The sequence below is a fragment of the Sesamum indicum genome, linkage group LG10 (assembly GCF_026168435.1).
Source record: "Sesamum indicum cultivar Baizhima isolate 11 linkage group LG10, ASM2616843v1, whole genome shotgun sequence".
NCBI classification, from domain to species: domain Eukaryota; kingdom Viridiplantae; phylum Streptophyta; class Magnoliopsida; order Lamiales; family Pedaliaceae; genus Sesamum; species Sesamum indicum.
This window is the reverse complement of record NC_142666.1, coordinates 16,542,979-16,560,960: the sequence shown is the minus strand read 5'-3', so window position 1 is coordinate 16,560,960 and position 17,982 is coordinate 16,542,979. Positions and strand designations below refer to the sequence as shown.

General features: G+C 30.0%; 2 protein-coding genes and 1 pseudogene across 2 annotated transcripts; 1 reads left to right on the top strand and 2 right to left on the bottom strand.

Annotated features, from left to right (window-relative positions):
* Positions 1–354: 354 nt before the first annotated feature.
* Positions 355–1,013, top strand: LOC105171930 (zinc finger protein ZAT12). Its single transcript, XM_011093199.3, has one exon. The coding sequence runs from the start codon at positions 401–403 to the stop codon at positions 923–925; it is 525 nt and encodes a 174-aa protein (XP_011091501.1). The 5' UTR covers positions 355–400; the 3' UTR covers positions 926–1,013.
* A 3,470-nt stretch (positions 1,014–4,483) lies between these two features.
* LOC105171931 (putative E3 ubiquitin-protein ligase ARI5 pseudogene) lies at positions 4,484–6,670 on the bottom strand (annotated as a pseudogene).
* Positions 6,671–7,933: 1,263 nt separating this feature from the next.
* LOC105171932 (hexose transporter) lies at positions 7,934–10,064 on the bottom strand. Its single transcript, XM_011093201.3, has 2 exons — positions 9,835–10,064; positions 7,934–9,728 (listed from the first exon to the last, which is right to left on the bottom strand). Exons 1-2 carry the CDS (start codon positions 9,925–9,927, stop codon positions 9,639–9,641), a joined length of 183 nt encoding a protein of 60 aa, XP_011091503.2. The 5' UTR covers positions 9,928–10,064; the 3' UTR covers positions 7,934–9,638.
* Positions 10,065–17,982: the final 7,918 nt, after the last annotated feature.

The following is a 17,982-nucleotide window of genomic DNA, read 5'->3' as shown; positions in this document are numbered from 1 at the left end:
ACCACAATTTTTGAAGTTACATGACCAAATTAAAAGTTTTTATTTGAATAAAATTAAAATTACCATCCATAATTCACATAGCTAAAATCATATTTTTACCTTTTTAAATGTGTGAATTATAATATTCATAAAATAAATAAATGGGAAGAATTAAACTTCCATGGATCATAATAACAAAACCATGCAAATATATATATATATATTAGTTTGTATTTCCTTTCCAAACAAGTAAGCTTAACCCAATTTGATTGACTCTCTCCTGCCCAAATGTCAACAATATCAAGTCAAACTCCCCAACTACCAAAACAAACCTAAATTTTCCTATATATACATCTCATCCTCTTTCACTCCTCTTTCCCATTTCACACATTCACAAACTGCTACAACTACGATCACCACTATGACGATGATGAAGAGGACGAGAGACGACCAGGTTCGTGACGACAACATAACTGCCCTCGCCAACTGCTTGATGTTACTATCAAGCAGATCAGGACGAGGAGCAGGAGGAGGAGGAGAATTCTCGACACGTGTGTTCACGTGCAAGACATGCAACAGGCAGTTCCCGTCGTTCCAGGCGCTGGGCGGCCACCGTGCCAGCCACAAGAAGCCGAGGCTGATGGCCGGAGATGAGTCGTTGCAGCGGCCGTTGTCCCCGCCCAAGCCGAAAACTCATGAGTGCTCTATATGCGGCCTGGAGTTTCCGATAGGGCAAGCGCTGGGCGGACACATGAGGAGACACAGAGCAGGTGCCGTTGCTGATGATCAAAATCTGCGGGCGGCGCCGGCGGTTTCCGAGGCTCCTATTGTGAAGAGAGCGAATAGCAGGAGGGTTTTGTGCATGGATCTGAACTTGACGCCGTTGGAGAACAAGTTTGTGTTTGGCGATGGTATTATTAATCCTGCTGTTGACTGCTTTTTCTGATTGTTTTCTCTGTAAATTAGACTGTGATTTGTTCATTCGTTTATTGGCCATGAGAATGGAATTAATACATCATCTAGCATATTAGTAATTAAGGAGTTTTACGTAGTGCTTTAGTTTATAATTTAGCATCTTTTTATTTTTGATCCTATTAATTACGAAATCCTCACTTTTGGTTGGATAACTTATAAAAAATAACACTTTTAGCACCATGATCATTTCCATTATATATTTTAACAGAAAATAGCACTTGGTTGTTAGAGTCTTTACACTTTTGGTCCCATGTGTTACGAATTCTCACTTTTGATTCCTTAACTTTAAAAAATTAGCATTTTTGGTCTCATACACTTAAGGCTATGTGACTTTTCCGTTAAATATCTAACGAGAAGATGTAATGGGACAAAAAATACTACTTTTTTAAAGTTATGGGACAAAAAATGAGAATCTCGTAACGAAAATAATCAAAAGTGAAAGACCCCAAGTTACAAGACGAAATATGCTATTTTCCCTTAAAACAGTAATAAACATAAACATTCACTGAGCAAAAGAAAACATCAAAGCGATCTCTTAATTTTGAAAAAAGTTCACTACCTGCCATTAATTCAATTAAGCCTGTTAATGGGTGGGTATTATTTTATTTAGAATCAAACACAATAAATATTCGTAATTGTTACTTATATACCCTATTGTTCCTAGGCACAGACTACTCGTTGGATTGTACTCATATTATAAACAGAAGAATTGAGTCCGATTTGAGTCTTACTCGTTGGATCTTATCTATGTTAAAATAAATAGAGCAAGTATATATCTTTTTATAATGATATCGTGAGAATATAATACTATATTAATTTATTAAAAAGATTTAAGAAATTTGTTATCTATAAGCTATTTGAATTTTTAACATATGCAATTTAAACATTATTGAAATATAACCCTTATTAATCAATTAGATAATCAATATAGATTTGAGATAAGAACTAAAGTTGAAGAAGCGGTAGAAAAAGAGAATATGGAAGTCATATTTTAACTTTACAATACCTTTTTCTGGCCATCTAAAATTGTGTTCGATTTTCATTAATTGATGAGTTCTTCACATATCAAACTCAAAAAAATTTTATCAGTTTCATATGTTAGTTGAATTTAACTAATTTAAATTTCATAACTATTTTTTCATTTTCTAAACTATAACGCTGCGTTCAAATTAGTCTTATTAGAAACTACTTAATATTTGAAGTTTCACTATGAAAATAATTAGATGAAAAATTTTAGTATTTTTTTTCCAAAATATTGATACATAAAAAAAATTAATAAACTATATACAATATTTAAGAATTTTTAGAAAAAAAGTAAATCTAGTAAATTAATTTATAAAATAAATTACAAACTCGATGATTTTATTTAGAGTATTATATTTTACCCATTCAATATTAATATATACGGATACGTATGTTAAGGTCTAGACCCTACATATACTGAAAATTCTTATTTCAATAAATATAGATTCGGATTTCAGTCTAATTTAAATATTGGTCGGAATTTGAGTGTTAACTATTATGATAAATTGGGATCTACTAAATCCGAAAAAAAATATATATATATTGGCTGCTCATATATTGACAGATCCATATCATACTTGTTATATGATTGATTATGTTTTTTAATTATATAATAATCACATGATAAGTATATTGCATTTGTCATATCATTAATTTAAATTCGATCGAGTCGGGTTCAAGCTAGATTTTGCTCTTATTTTTTAAAAATTCTTGCAAAATTTTTAATTGGATGGAGTTACAAAACGATGATCATTTGATTGTGTCGATATTGCATTCTACAATTCAAACTTTTGTTTCGTCAATAATTTATTTTCTTAGATGGGATTAAATTTATTTTGGTATTGGAGTTTTGTCATTACCGCTATTTTCATATAAATACGAATAATTACCAATGATTCAATTAGTACTGGAGTTTCACAATTTGAATTGTTCATGAAAAAAAACAATAATATTGTAATCAAAGTCAATTCATGGAATTTGATTAGGTCAATTTGGAACTTTCGAGAATCAAAATAGTTTAATTAGCTTTAATTTACTCTAATTTTAATAGTAGTCTTAAAATAATACCTATGTTAATGTGCTAAATAGTTGGGTTAATTATAATTATGTTCTATCTAAAAATATGAAATAACTATTTTTTCTAAAAGAAATCTTGAAATTACACCAACACTTCTTCCAAAAAAATTTTGTTTACATCTGACCTCCCATCTGTTAGAATTTGGACGAAAAATGCTGACATTAACAAAAAATAATACATGAATTTTCAATTTTGCCCCTCATTTAATATTTTTATATATATTTTTGTGCTTACAAAAGGATAAACGTAAACTATATATAAAGTGAGGTTAAGATTATTATATATTTTTCTTATAAATATAAAATTATTACATGAAAATATTAAACGAAAGGTAAAATTAAAAAATTATATAAATTTTTTATTAAAATTAATTAGCATTTTTCGTCCAAACTGTAGCAAAATGGGTCAGGTGTAAACAGTGAATTTTTTAAGGAGTATAAATGTAATTTTTAAACTAGTTTAAAAGAAAGTGTTACGTAATTCAGCATTTTTAAAAGGAATCTAAATATAATTAATCGTAAATATTTTTATTAATTTATTTAGGTCAAATGAAGCTCTCCCACCATACATAACTATAGAATATCATAGCACATACAAATGATTGACATTTTACCCCAATAAGTGATATAATTAAAGGATAATTAAATTTATAATCCTAATCTATAGTATGTATAGTTACACAAATTATTTTTTATTTTTGTATAATTATAAAAATCATATTTAATAGTCGAAAAATATGAATAGTTTGTGTAATGATATCGACATTTTTAAAAAGTATATGTATAATTATTTAAAAAACAAGAGATAATCGTATCGATAAACATAAACTATATGTTAAAAGACGTAATTATAATTATCTTTATAATTAATAGTATAAAACATGATATAACAACCTACTTGAACTTGAACTCAAGATTATCGAAACTGCCAATTATGATGGGCTTTATCCTTAATTAACTAAGAACTGTTATATATAATTAAACTTATAATGAATATTAATTGAAGAAATAAATAAAATTAAAATTTTTATATTAATTTATTTAATCATATGAATGATAATATAAATTTATACCATAATCATTTGTGATAATATATATATATATATAACACTATAAAAATACGACTAACAATTTTTATTCAAAATAAAGAAATATGTTAAATTGATATATATGAAACTGTCGACAATAAAATATTACGATGACATTTTATAATTCAAATATATTTTCACTCGTCGATAAAAAATAAAAAATTGATCTTTCTACTTAAAAAAATGAAAATGAGAATGAAAATTATAGAGTCAAATATTGCTTGAATTTTCCTATAGTTATGTTAATATTTAGGTAATTAGGGATCCTAAAAGGTACTGTTTTCCTTTCTATGGGAAACCTTCTGATATAGTTCCGTACTTGTGTTCTAAATCATCCCAGAAATTGGACCTAATTTTGTGCCGAGACAACAGAAGCTAATGCCTAGCCAAATTTCTTGCTCACTAAATGTTGTTTTCTACGTACATAAAATAATATTAAATTAGTCACTTTAATGTTTAATTAATACACTATATATCAAAAAATAAATAAATCTCTACATTATAAATGATGATTATCAATTAAATATGCGGTAAATCAATGCTATTTATCAAGATCCACAAACTAATGTACCATATTTTCAATAGTTCAAAAAAAATTTAATTATTCATTTACCCCTGTTAATCAAAATACAATCAAAATTCCCATTAATTACTTTAAATGAAAGATGAGTATATAGCATTACAGAAAAACTAAAAAACTAAACAAGAATCCAGAATTCAAGAACTGAAGATGTTTATAGAAACTGATATTAATGCTATATATATACACACAAGGATTCTTGTGCTAGTTCTTGGTACCAGAAGTCTCATCATCAACTTCAGAAAGATCATTCTCCAATGCTAACACCAAATTCTGGAAGTAGTTCCCTGTGACAGCAGTCAGTTGCAAAAGCTTGGATTTAAAATCCTTGAAATCCTCCAATGGCCGATCTGCTATGAGATATTTACTCATCTCCTTCTCTGCACAATAGTGAAGTCTCTCCAGGGCAGCCTCTGCCTCCCCTTGCAAGTACCCGAAGAAATCCAGCTTCCCCGGTTTCTCCTTCGACGTGTGATAGTATCCATATGCGTATGACCATTTCAGTACACGCCTGCACTCAACGATCTGGGTCCAGGCGTCGATCACGAATTGGACTCCAGCCATGTTTTCTCCCTGCGTTTGAGCGAGCGTGTCGATGTGCTGGTTTCTGGCTTGATTTAGGTCAGTTAGAGCCCTCTTCCTGGATTTGTCATTGGAGTCCCATCTTTCATAGTAATGTGTGTATCTTGCCAAGAAGTGCTTGACTCTCTCTCTACTCTCCTCATTTATGTTAGAACCCTGATTCCTGTACGTGTTGCATGTGGAATTAGATGTGTGCTTCTCCCAGGGTCCCAGGCATACCCAGCAAAATTGATGCTTACAGGGACTCCGACAGGTCATGTGGTTGCAGCCCTGGTTTTTCTCGATTGCCCGATGACACTTGGGACAGGGCTTGGTGTACGCCAATATCCAATTAGTGTTCTCCGCCTCCGAACTGTTCTTCTTGATCCACTTTTCCACGGTTTTGCAATCGACGGGACGGTGGCTCTCCTCTATGCAGTTCCAGCAAAACTTATAATAACAATCACAAGTCACGTCGTAGCTTTCACACCCGCCGGCATCCTTGAATTCAACAGCGAATTCACATCCAGAAGCCGGACACCATTTCCGATTCCTGTTACACTCGACGTACGACCGGTAAAGATATCCATAGTATTTCTGTTTCTCTTCTACCGACGCCATCGACTCGACCATGTCTACTCCTGCAACAGCTCTGCACTTGGGCTCCGGGCATTGCAGTCTTAGGCATCCCGGGCCGTCATTGATCGAGAAAGAGATGTAAGTCTTCCAACAACCCGCGCAAAAAGAATGCACACATGAAGCAGAAACCATGTCTTCAATCTCAAAGGGCTCGAAGCAAATCCCGCAGAGTTGTTCCCCTGATTCTTGTTGCCGCGGTAATTCGTCGGATCGCTCTGCGTCGGCGAACCACTGATCGTATACGGCGTTCAGGCACCAATTGTTCCGGCACAAGAGATGGCAGGCCAGGCCCCTGGAAACGGAGAGAAGGGTGGAGACTTGTGCGATATCATTCTCTGCACGTTTCTTCACGTCTTCCTCTCGTAGGATTGTGTAAGTAGTCTCCTGTGTGAAGGTGGTGCGGTCAGGCTCGTCGTCTCCCGCCGCATCGCCGTTGTTGCAGTAGTAGCCATCTTCTTCTTCAGAAACCACATCGCCGCCGCTACCGTAGTATAAATCTTGCTCATCAGAATCCATGGAATTGTCAGAAAAAAAGCATCAAGGAGGAGAGATTTTAAGCAGGGTTTTGGAGGTGAGGGAGGCAAATTTGTATGTGTGATTTTCTTGATTAATAACAAGGTTGATTATATAGGAGAAATCATAGGAACCAAAACCTAACACAAATTGATTAGTGGTTTCCGAGTGTATTAGGACTCTAATTCTTCACCCTTTACCCTTTACTTTAAGGAAACACAAACTTAATATAAATTCTTTGGTTTATTCTTAATTATAGTATGAGTTGGGTAAGCTTTGGGCGTTCACTAATATAGTAATGGGATAATTACGTATATATTCCCTAATTTATGATCTTATTTACACACAGATGATATATTAAATAATGTATATGTAAATTTTTTAAAAAAATAAGAATAATTTATATATGTTAACCTAAAATTATTGAATTTGTAAATTTTTTTTATAGACCAATCGGTTAATAAATTTACTTGACATCTAAATTTTTTTATATACTTTATTAAATTTTTTTTATGTACAACTCTGACAAAATTTAGAGTTTTTCATCTATATTTTTATAGTGGCAATTTCAAATTAAGTTTTTAATAAATTAATTTCAGCGTGACCGATAGTTTAGAAAGTGGAAAATACATAAAAATTTTAAATTAGTTAAACTTGACTGATATATCAAATAGATAAATTTGTTTGAATTCAAATCTTAAAAGTGTCATCAAATGAAAGTTGAGCGCAAATTTAAATGGGGAAAAAAAAATTTATGCCAATTTTTTTTCCCCATGCTTAACTTATCTTTTCTCACAGATTTTTAAATTTTCATGTAAATTTAAACTTGGAGAAATTTTATTTTTGCTAATTTACTATGAAAAATACAACACAAGATTTTCATTTGAAATGTTAATAAATTTGGATTAGTTTATAGGATTGTATTTTATATTAAAGTGTCCTATTAAATCAATATATTTTCAATAAGATTACGGATAAACAAGTATATTTTCACTTTAATTACCTTCAAAAATTAAAAATTGATATTGAAAACACAAAGAAGTATTCTATGAGTAAAATTCGGATAGGACTTGTAAATAATTATCACGTGTATTTACTGAGTATGAGTCTAAGTAGGATAATTGACAATCCTACTCCCATTAGTTTCTGGAAATACATTCTTTTGGGCTTTAAAATTAGGTACTTCATCAATTGTTTTTTTGGTAAGAAAAGTTTTATCAATATTTGTTATTGGACCATGAAAATTGCTGTATATAGGTCTTTAAAAGCATTAACATGAATAATACTTTCAAGAGTTACTATAATAAAGTAATCATGTGGTAATATCCACACGGAGAAATCATTGTATATTACCACAGTATTTTGTACTGAAAGTGACAACCAAACCAATATTATCACAATATTTACATGATATTTTAATTTTTCGATGGTATTTTTAATTAGGAAAATACAAAGAATGCAGCTTTTGATCAATGGCAGCGGAGGTGCACAAGTGAAGTGTGCTGCTCTTGGGCAGCTAAAATCAGGCTCCATCAACCTTTATACAGGATTTGATTGGACTACATAAGAAGCCATGATATTAGTTCAAATGTAAAAATAAAACATAAAACAACAAATTTCACTAATTTTCCTTGGCCACTCCCTACGAAATTAAACAATCTCCTAAGACCAAATGATTTTATCTTGAAAATGCAACTAGTCATGACGAGAGGGGAGCCTTGAGGCTTATATTAAGCTCAAGTCCAATTTCCGGTCGATGTGGAATGATAATGACACACCTGGTATCTTAACCTCCCAAACAATTGGCTCAGGAATTGCGCACGCCATGGCCACACACAACGGCTCACGCCCATGATGTTACCAGCAAAATCAAGTATATAAATTTCACCAAGATCAGGCAAAGCAGCCCTCATACTCTTCAAGTCCTGAGACTAGAACTCGTTAAGGCCACTGGTTTTCTGAAACGAAAAATCTCAGATACTTTCAGCTTTATCAACGACTAAAATCATAGGCGGGCAAGAATCAGAAGGAAGAGAGCACAAAACAAGTAGTACAATATTTTATTTTCTAACACAGTTATTTCCTTCCACTCCACTCACCTCGACTTCTGTCCCAATTACACATCGATGTAATCTTAGCAACTGATTCTATCCATATTTAGCAGAGAAATTCAAACTTATGCATAAATCATGATAGAGGATTTTGGCAAACTGGTTTGAACTCAGCAGTCTACTTTCTCTGATACCACAGTAGGTGACAAAGAGCAAGAGAGTACATAAATTTAGAGGTAACAAACATCATTAGATTATGTGTTGACCAACATGGGGTACAATATTTTGTGGTTTAGAATTGTAATCAATAACTGAAACCAAAGACCAACAAAGAGCATCATATTCTACCAGCTTTATTGGTTAGAAAAGCTTTTCATCCTCACAGACATTTCTTTACTAACCAATTATACAACGAACAAAAGCTTCAGGCATACTTTTGCCACCATAAAATTAAGACTAACCCTGGATCTATACTCTTTTCTAGCTCAAATTCTCAAAGGTATTCACCTCCAGAGAACATTAATTCTCAGGTCATCTTGTGCTTATATCTGAATCTTTCCTAAGCTGCCATAGGAATATTTCAATATGCTGAAAAAAATGCACAATTAACAACACTAAGCTGGGATTTCTAGCACAGAGATGAATGCCAAGTTCTACTTTTTCCAAGCAAACTATTCAAAGTCAGACCAACAACTTAATCATGGAACATTTTCATGTTCAACTTGCATGTCTACTGAACTTGAATAAGTCGATGATCAATCAAACTATACACAAATTATTGATTGTTCTCCAGGGCTTCCCTATTTAAATCATCAACAATCACAGCACCTTACAGTAGTATCTAACAACAAATGCAACCAAATCTCTGCACGCAACAGGACACATTAAACCCAAATTTCAATGGAAAAACCAACACTCCAGGCTTCAGACATAAATTTTTAGAAATTATGCAAAAGCTTAAGCTAAGTTCAGAAAAGGGTTAGTAAAAAGAACAGCAAAAGTGGGAATTTGGGATTTCCGACTCATCAAAATGTTTTGACTTAGCATTGAAGACACACCAAATAACAAAAAGTGTTGGATGAAATTGCGCTATCCTAATTCATTACTGTAGTCTTTTTACAAGGAGACTAATGACCAGAACTACTATTGATTTTAAACAGCCTTCTCGGAATCCATTTCCGGGTTAATATTCCCAAACTTCTGCTTGAAGGAATCTTGCCTCTGTATCCACATCATATGCCCCTGCAATTTGAATAGAGAAATGGAATCAGATCAAAACAGCAAAACAATTTTCACACACACACACACAAAAACATATATGTATAGGTATGTAATTTGATGGGAAAACCTGGAGACCAGCAGCCCAAACAATGAGGAAAGAGGCGAACCAGAATCTTTTGTCCCTGAGAAGCTGCCGGATTTCTGGTTTTCTCGTTTCCATTTGGTTATCTCAAATCCTCAGACGCATAAGCGACTCCGGCGCTGCTTTTACAGTTTGCGCTTGCTTCCAGAGTTGGGCTCCCACTACCTAAAACCAGAATCAGCCCAAAACCGCTTGGTGGAACTTTCGACTTGGATTTGGGTTTGGGTTGTGGATTGTCGGGCTACATCCGAATTCATGAATTTAAATTTTTATAAAAGAAAAAAAAATTGAAAAATGAATTTCATATAAAATAAAATTTAATTCAAATTAGAATCGAAGTATTCAAAATTCATAACTTTAAATCTATTCACAAAAATTCTTAGGAAATAAAAAAATCTATATATATAACACGACCCCTTAAATTTTTAAATTATGAAGCCAATATCGTAAATGCACTAGTTGTACAGAGTGACAACTTTATACGTAATTTTTACAGCTAATAATTATACTACTACAACATTAGATCCATTGTTACTCAACATATACTTAATTATTCGTAATTATACCGAACCTCAAGAGAGGCAATTTACCCAATTATTAAATTGTAAGCACCTTTATAACTTCGTTATGATTTTTGAAGTTTGAAGTCACTCAAAATTTTCATAACATTAAAAAAAAGATTATATATTTTTTAACCCGTGGTCTATTTTTACAAATCATTTCTATTTTTTAAAAAATTATGCATACACCCACAAAAAATATTAATATTATTTATACAAATCACTTATACTTTTTCAAAAATTACACATGTACACCCTAGAAACATCATTACTACACAAACTACCTATAATTTTCACTGTTAGAGGCGATTTTTGTAATTATGCAAAAGATAGAAGTGAATTATGTAAATAAATTATAAATTAGGGGATGTAAATATAATTATCTAAAAGTAATAATAAAAGGGAAAAGGAGAGCTGAAGTGAGAGGATCCATGTGAAGGGGGGACAAGGGAGGGTACAATATCATGATTAAATCCAATGCAAGGGAAACAAAAGCAAAAAGTCATAAGCTGCAGCTTCTGCTTTTCTTCTCTTATCTCTCTTTTTTACTTATATTTGCATTTGTAGATTGTAGATTGTAGACCACACCCCCCCCCCCCCCCAAAGATATGGAAGTTGTGGGATTGATCATTGAATGCAATGCCTCACCTTTTCCTTTCCATTTCATCACATCATTACCCCCATCCACCACTCAACTGTTTTTTTTAGGTTTTATCATTAATTTCATTACCCCATCCTCACCCCTTTTCTTTTCTTTTCATATTTATTATCATTTTTATTTTTTGGAATAAGTATATTTATACCCGTCACATATAGTCCGTTCACATAAATTATTTATGCGTTTTGAATAATTATATATACGTTTGGTAGAGTCGGCAACACTATTTACACAAATAATCTGCGTACACTCATAAAAAATATCAATATTATTACACAAATTATCCCGATAGTTTGTGTAATTATGAAAAATACAAGGATGATTCGTATAAATAAACCATAAATCATGGGGTTTAAATGTAATTATCCCCTATTTGTATACACATGCATCCATCCTCGCTCAGCACACATTCAGAATTCAAGATATCCAAATCATTGAATTGTCTTCTAAAGGACACATTTACACTGAGCTGTTTGTTTGTGCTTTTATTTTCAATTTTTAGTTTTAAGTGGAAAATATATATTTTTAATTTTGTACAGATTATTGTTTGAAATGAGAATATATTTAAATTAATTTATAAAATTGTATTTTCATATTAAATTATACTATTAAATAAATATATTTTTATTTTAAAAATTAAAAAATTCAAAACAACAAAAACAAACAAATATGCCAAAATGATTGCTCATTCTTGCCATTAGCTTGTCATACTAATGATTTGACAATTTGTTTGACACTGTTGAAATTTTCAGATCCCAATAGGCATGGAATTTTTTTTTTCTTTTTAATAAAATGTGGGATATTGAATTTTAGTGGTTTGAAATTATTTGAAATATAAAGGACTGTTATGGTATTAGGAAATTATTTTGACAGATTGTATCTATATAATTAAATATGTTATTATTTCTAAAAGATTAGAAATTTAAATATACTTTACAATAATCATACCAAAAACTTTTTTATATTAAAAACTTAATTCTAGTTTATTTGGATTAAATATATTTTTTCCCCGTAATTTAAGTTATTTAACATTTTTCATCCTTTACCTTTTCAGTCCTTTTGTTCGTCGGAGTTCACCTCCACCAGCCAAAAAATACTGAAATCGCGAAAATTAAAAAGATGTAAGACCAAATTAAAATGCTATCCTATAAAGTTAGGGACAAAAATGCTGGCAGAAAATAAGCCAATAGGAATAAAAACCACAATTTTAAAATATCACGTGAGAAATACATGTATTTTTCTTTGCTAGAACAGTGAACTCTAGCAAAAAAATTGACTAAAATCATGATAATTAAAAAAATATAGGACCAAAATCCTACCCTAAAAAGTTAAAAAATAAAAAACATCAAGTAACCTGAGTTACGGGATCGAAAATACATTTAAACCAGTTTATTTAGTCACTTATCACAAAAATTAAATAAATGTTTGAATAAATTTTTTAATGTTTTCTAGTAATATGAAAAACAAATAAAAATATTGAAAAAAAAGTAATAATAATTTGTTTAGCAATTTATTTTCATTTTTTTTATTTTGACAATTGTACCCCACAATTTTTGTAATTTCCATCTATCTTCATAGCCAAATATTACATCTCTTAATTTTTTTCTTGTCATTCCATAGTTACTATCTATATATATTTGGACTATTATCATCTTAGTAAAATAATAACATACTCTGAACATTTAAAGAATATTTTTTTTACCATAAACTAAGAAAAATATCAAAATTAAAAAATTCAAACTCGTAACATTGCTCGTAGCGGATCAGTTCTAAATTAAATATGGTACAATTAATTTTCTAATTTTGATTAATAGTAATGCACTTATTTAGGAAAGTTACTATGTATTTGATAAGATGACATACTTGGTGGGATATTTTGTAGCCAACAAAGTTATTTTAATAGTAGCTACTTTAATAATTACACTCGTCTCGTTTTAGATTTGGTGTGATTACACGTAAATCACCTGTGATTTTAAAAATTATACCTAACATCCCTGAAAAATTACACGTACAGATCATTTAAATAAAAGAAACAAACAAAAACAAAAGTACAGCATTACTTTTGAATAAATTGATTATAATTACATTACAATTTTCAATAATTAACAATTATAACAATCCGTATATTAATAATTGATTTTAATTGTTTATAACTAATTAAAAATTACTATTAAAACAGAACAACAATCCTTAGTGAGATTTTGTGAGCTTATAATGACGGGCCCTCAATTTCACAAGTGTTATAGAGTACAAATTGACTTTTTTTTTTTTTTTTTGGAGGTGATAAGTACATACGTGATTACATCAACATCTCGATAAGTTAAGTAATACACCAATTCAACCAATTGATCAATGAATATCAATATGATTGAAGACAGTAAACAAATTATAATAACTTGTATAAAGTATAAGTACTTACACATCCGGTGAGACTCGAACTCATGACCTCAAACCTGTTCATAAAAATTAGTTTCAAATTGACTTATTCTGCTCCTGAATATGAAACCAAAGATACTAATATCTTAGCAGCATTTTGAGTAACTCCTCAACCTGAAATTTTGAACTACTGAATCTTTACTAGTACGTGAACAACTACGCGCATCAATGGGTTTATCAAACTTGATCGTTCACAAGGCGATGCTACCATATCAAGCCAATTCATGAAAAAATGATCAATAATACTATTTTTTAAATTAGACCTCGTTGCCAATTGAACCTTAAATAAAAGGAGTTAAATTCATTTTGACCCTTCATGATATGGAAAAATATCAATAAACCCTTTGTGAAAATTTAAATATAAAATATTACCCATATATTATGAACAATGACACACACAGCTTCCTGATCAACTTAAACTTATTTTTTAAAATTAATGACTAAAATGCCCCCACATAGTCAATCTGGTCAACCTAGGTCTATTAAAATATACCTATAATATATAAAAAAAATTATACAGAAAAAATGTATCTATTAAAATATACCTATAAAATTATTTACATCAAAATTTTATATAGAAAAAAAATATTTTTTTTAGTTCCTTAAATATGCTTAATATTAATTTTAGTTTGATAAATAGCATATTTTTTTATGAATCTATTGAGTTTTAAATTTGATGAAATTTAGTTCTTCAGTGGCCGAAATCTTAATTTTTGAAAAAAAAAAAAAACATGACATGCCAAGCGGAAATTTTTTTAGGGGTTTTAGTCCTACGTGGCTTTTTTAGAAAATGTATTAGATCACATGTTGAATAAAATTATATTATTTGAATCATTATAATTTATAAAAAAATAAAATTGTTATGATTTATAAAAATAAAATTATTATTTTAAAAAATAATAATCAAACCCCCCATCCCACCCCACCGCACGACTGGCTTCCCCTTCGACCACCAACCGCCACCAACTAGGCCTCGGCTCCAGCCCTGCCCCTCGTGCCCCACCACTGCCCCCAGCCTAGGCGATGCCGATCGCACTTGCTTGCGATGGGTGATGACGAGTGCCTTTGCTAGGTTGGGCGACCGTCATCTCCCACGGTGAGGAGGGCTCGGCCGCGTCCAAAGCCACCATCGTTGCTTTGTTTTAAAAAAAAATAATTTAATTAAAAGAATATTAGATTTAAAGTATTAATATAATTATATATTTACATATAAAATCATATTTTATTATTAATAAATATTTATTTATTATTTTAAGATTTATTATATAATATATATAACATTAGATATGAGAGATGAACAAAAATGTCAAAAGAAAAAGGCACTTTCCAGACTAATTTTGCAGTCAAAGCACGCGCCCTACCAACATTGGTCTCAAGTATTTTTTGAACTTTGTACTATATCATAGGTACTTTTTTTGAACATTTCTGAAATCATAAGGGGGATCCTTGGATTTTTTCCTAAATAAAAGGGTAAATTGCAACTACCTCCCATGAGGCTTGGCATAATTGCGAATATTTTTTCGTTATTTGAAAAATTATAAATACCCCTCTTCAAATGAAAAATAATTATGTAGTCTACATAGTGGAGTGGACATTACTATTTCACCCTTGTTGTTTTTTTTAAAAAATATAAAAAAAATCGAAGGTGGGTAAAATAAATAATCTATAGAAAATATTAGTTCATAAAAAATATTTTAAATATAATAAAATTATAATTTATAAATCAAAATGACAGTTCACCAAAAAAATTGGATGAAAACCTAACAGAATATGCTCATTGCTAGATGGACGTTAAAATTAAAAAAATATATTTATAATTTTTAAATAATAAAAAAATACTTATAATGTTACCTAACATGAAGCAAGATAATTATAAGTTGTCCTAAGTAAAATATAAGTGAGAAAGTAAAAGGTAATTGAGAAAAAGGAGTTTGGAGGAGAGTGAAATTGGGGTAGTTGTTGTTGTTGTAGTATTATGGTCTGACAGTTCACGGGGACGGTGGGCTACAAATCCAATCTCCGCTCATTTCACGATATCAACTTATTCCCCCACCCTTCTCTATTTTATTGCTTCCATTCCCAACTACATAAACTACTTTTCCCTAAATTACCTCTTCACATTAAACTCAACCAAAAAATTTTACTCAATTTCTCAACTTTGGTGTAATTATATATGATTTTAAAAATATATATAATACTTTTGTAAGTTTATTTTTTTTAATAAATAAATTTATATATTAGTCAACATTCATCGAATTTGATGATATTAACAAAAAAAAATAAATTTTTTTTTTCAATCCATCTTTATCTCAATTGATTTATCACATGCTAAATAATTTTCTTATGGCTAAATTAATCTTATATATTTTCACGTGTTGATGCATGTGAGGAGGTATAATTTTATCGTTACAAGAGTAGTTTAGTCACGAAATATTTATTTGACCTACAATAAGTCAGTAATAAGTCAATAGAGGGTAAATGTTGATTTTTATTCAATTTATTTTATTAATATTGACAAATTTAGTGAATTTTGTCTAACAGAAGAACCTATTTGTTAGACGAAAATAAATTTCAGGTGTACAAGATGTAATTTTTTCAACCAAAGGGGATTTACGTGTAATTATACCAAATCTTAAGGGAAGATAGTGTAACTATCCCTAAGTTCAATTACACAAACGCCGTCTATATTTAATATAAGGGTAAATTATAATATGTTGTCTGGAAGTTTACAATAATTACAAATACTTTTTCGTTATTTGTAAAAATACAAATAGGCTCCTACAATTAATGGTCTCTCACAAATACTTCTTATAATGGACTGTCGTGAGGAGATATTTGTTAAACGAAAGTTAATTTTGAGAATAATAAATATATATATATATATAAACAAAAGAATCTGATCCAGACTAAAATAAGATCACATGTACTTAAATACATAAACTATTAGGATTAAGCAAAATAAACAAAAATACCACCATATATTAGGATTCAGATTCCCAAAATTTCTGGTTAAATGTTTCCAACTTTAGTAATATGCTTTCTTCTCAAATTTGAGATAATTAATATTACCAAATAAAATCTCTATGGGTTAAAATGCGTATGTACGTAATTTTTTTTTAAAAAATATTTGACGTTTCAATTTCAATAATACAAAGAAAAAAAATGCAATTCGTTGGCATTTTTTTCATCCGCATAAAATACGTGATTAGGAAAAAAAAAAAAAAACACTTATTGCTCCTGATTCAAGGAGCAGCGATGCCCTCTTTTTGGGTACGTTACAAGGAGTTCCTCTGAAATTTATTTTAATTATAAATACCTCTCATGGTTGAAAAATTATACTTTCGACAATGAGTTGTTATAGGAGAATATTTATTAGAGTACTTATAATTTTTTAAATAATAATAAAATATTTGTAATATGACAAATTTCAGAAAAAACTGTATAAAGTTTTTTCCCCCAATTCAAGGATGTGTTGCATTTAACCTCTTTATAAAAATAAAAAAATACAAAATGCATATTTTATGGTAAAGTATTTTTCTCATTAGAAGAACCAAAATTGAGGGGGTTGAAGACAGATTGCCACTTTTCAAATGGTTCTTGCTGCCACTCAATATACAATCAATTACAAAGGAATAATTTTTTTTTTTAGAAAAAAAGAAAAGAACAAAGAATTTAGCTTTGAAGGACACATCATTAGTTGGGGGGCTCATCCACCAAATTGAAATTCATGATCAGAAGAAATGCTCCATGTTTTAATTTAGTAGTTTAAATTTAAATTTAAATTTTATGGGAAAAAGAAAGTTTGAGAATATAAATCAAAATTCCATCGAATGTGTAAATATTTATTTTTATTTTATATAAATTAATGTAATTTATTTATCGGTGTTAGTTATATTACGGTATTGGTTGATTTATTATATTGCCCAAAGTATCGAGATGAGTTATTATAGTTTAGGAATAATTACACTCCGCTCTTTTAGGGTTTGGTGTAATCACACAAAAAAACCCTATAATTTGAAAATTGACATTTAACACCCTTGAGATTTTTTTTTTTATCTAACAAATAAATCATTTCATTGGTCAAAATTCGTCAAATTTGTTTATATTAAAAAAAAACTGAGTAGAAATTGACATTTACCTTAAATTGACTTATTACTAACTTATTGTGGGTAAAATAATATTTTCCGACTAAATTGGTGAAAATATACCTCCTTATGCATTACCGTGTGAAAACGTATGATTATAATTTGATCTTAAAAATATTTATTTAACCTGTAATAAGTCAATCGAATGTAAATATATATTTTTTTCCTAATATTTTAGTTCATACTAGCAAATTCGATGATTTTTTATTAAAAAATATACTTATTTATCAAAAAGAATATAATTTTTCAAATTATAGAAAATTTATACCAAACGAAGGAGTGTAATTATTCCTAAAATTTATTTACCACTACTAGTAAAAAAAAAAAAATAGAA

What these genes read in the sequence shown, in the direction of transcription:
- LOC105171930 (XM_011093199.3), top strand. Translation starts at nt 401, where the DNA reads ATGACGATGATGAAGAGGACGAGAGACGACCAGGTTCGTGACGACAAC.
- LOC105171932 (XM_011093201.3), bottom strand. Translation starts at nt 9,927, where the DNA reads ATGGAAACGAGAAAACCAGAAATCCGGCAGCTTCTCAGGGACAAAAGA. An exon ending in TTTGGGCTGCTGGTCTCCAG is followed by an intron (nt 9,729 to 9,834) that starts GTTTTCCCATCA and finishes TTCAAATTGCAG; the next exon opens with GGGCATATGATGTGGATACA.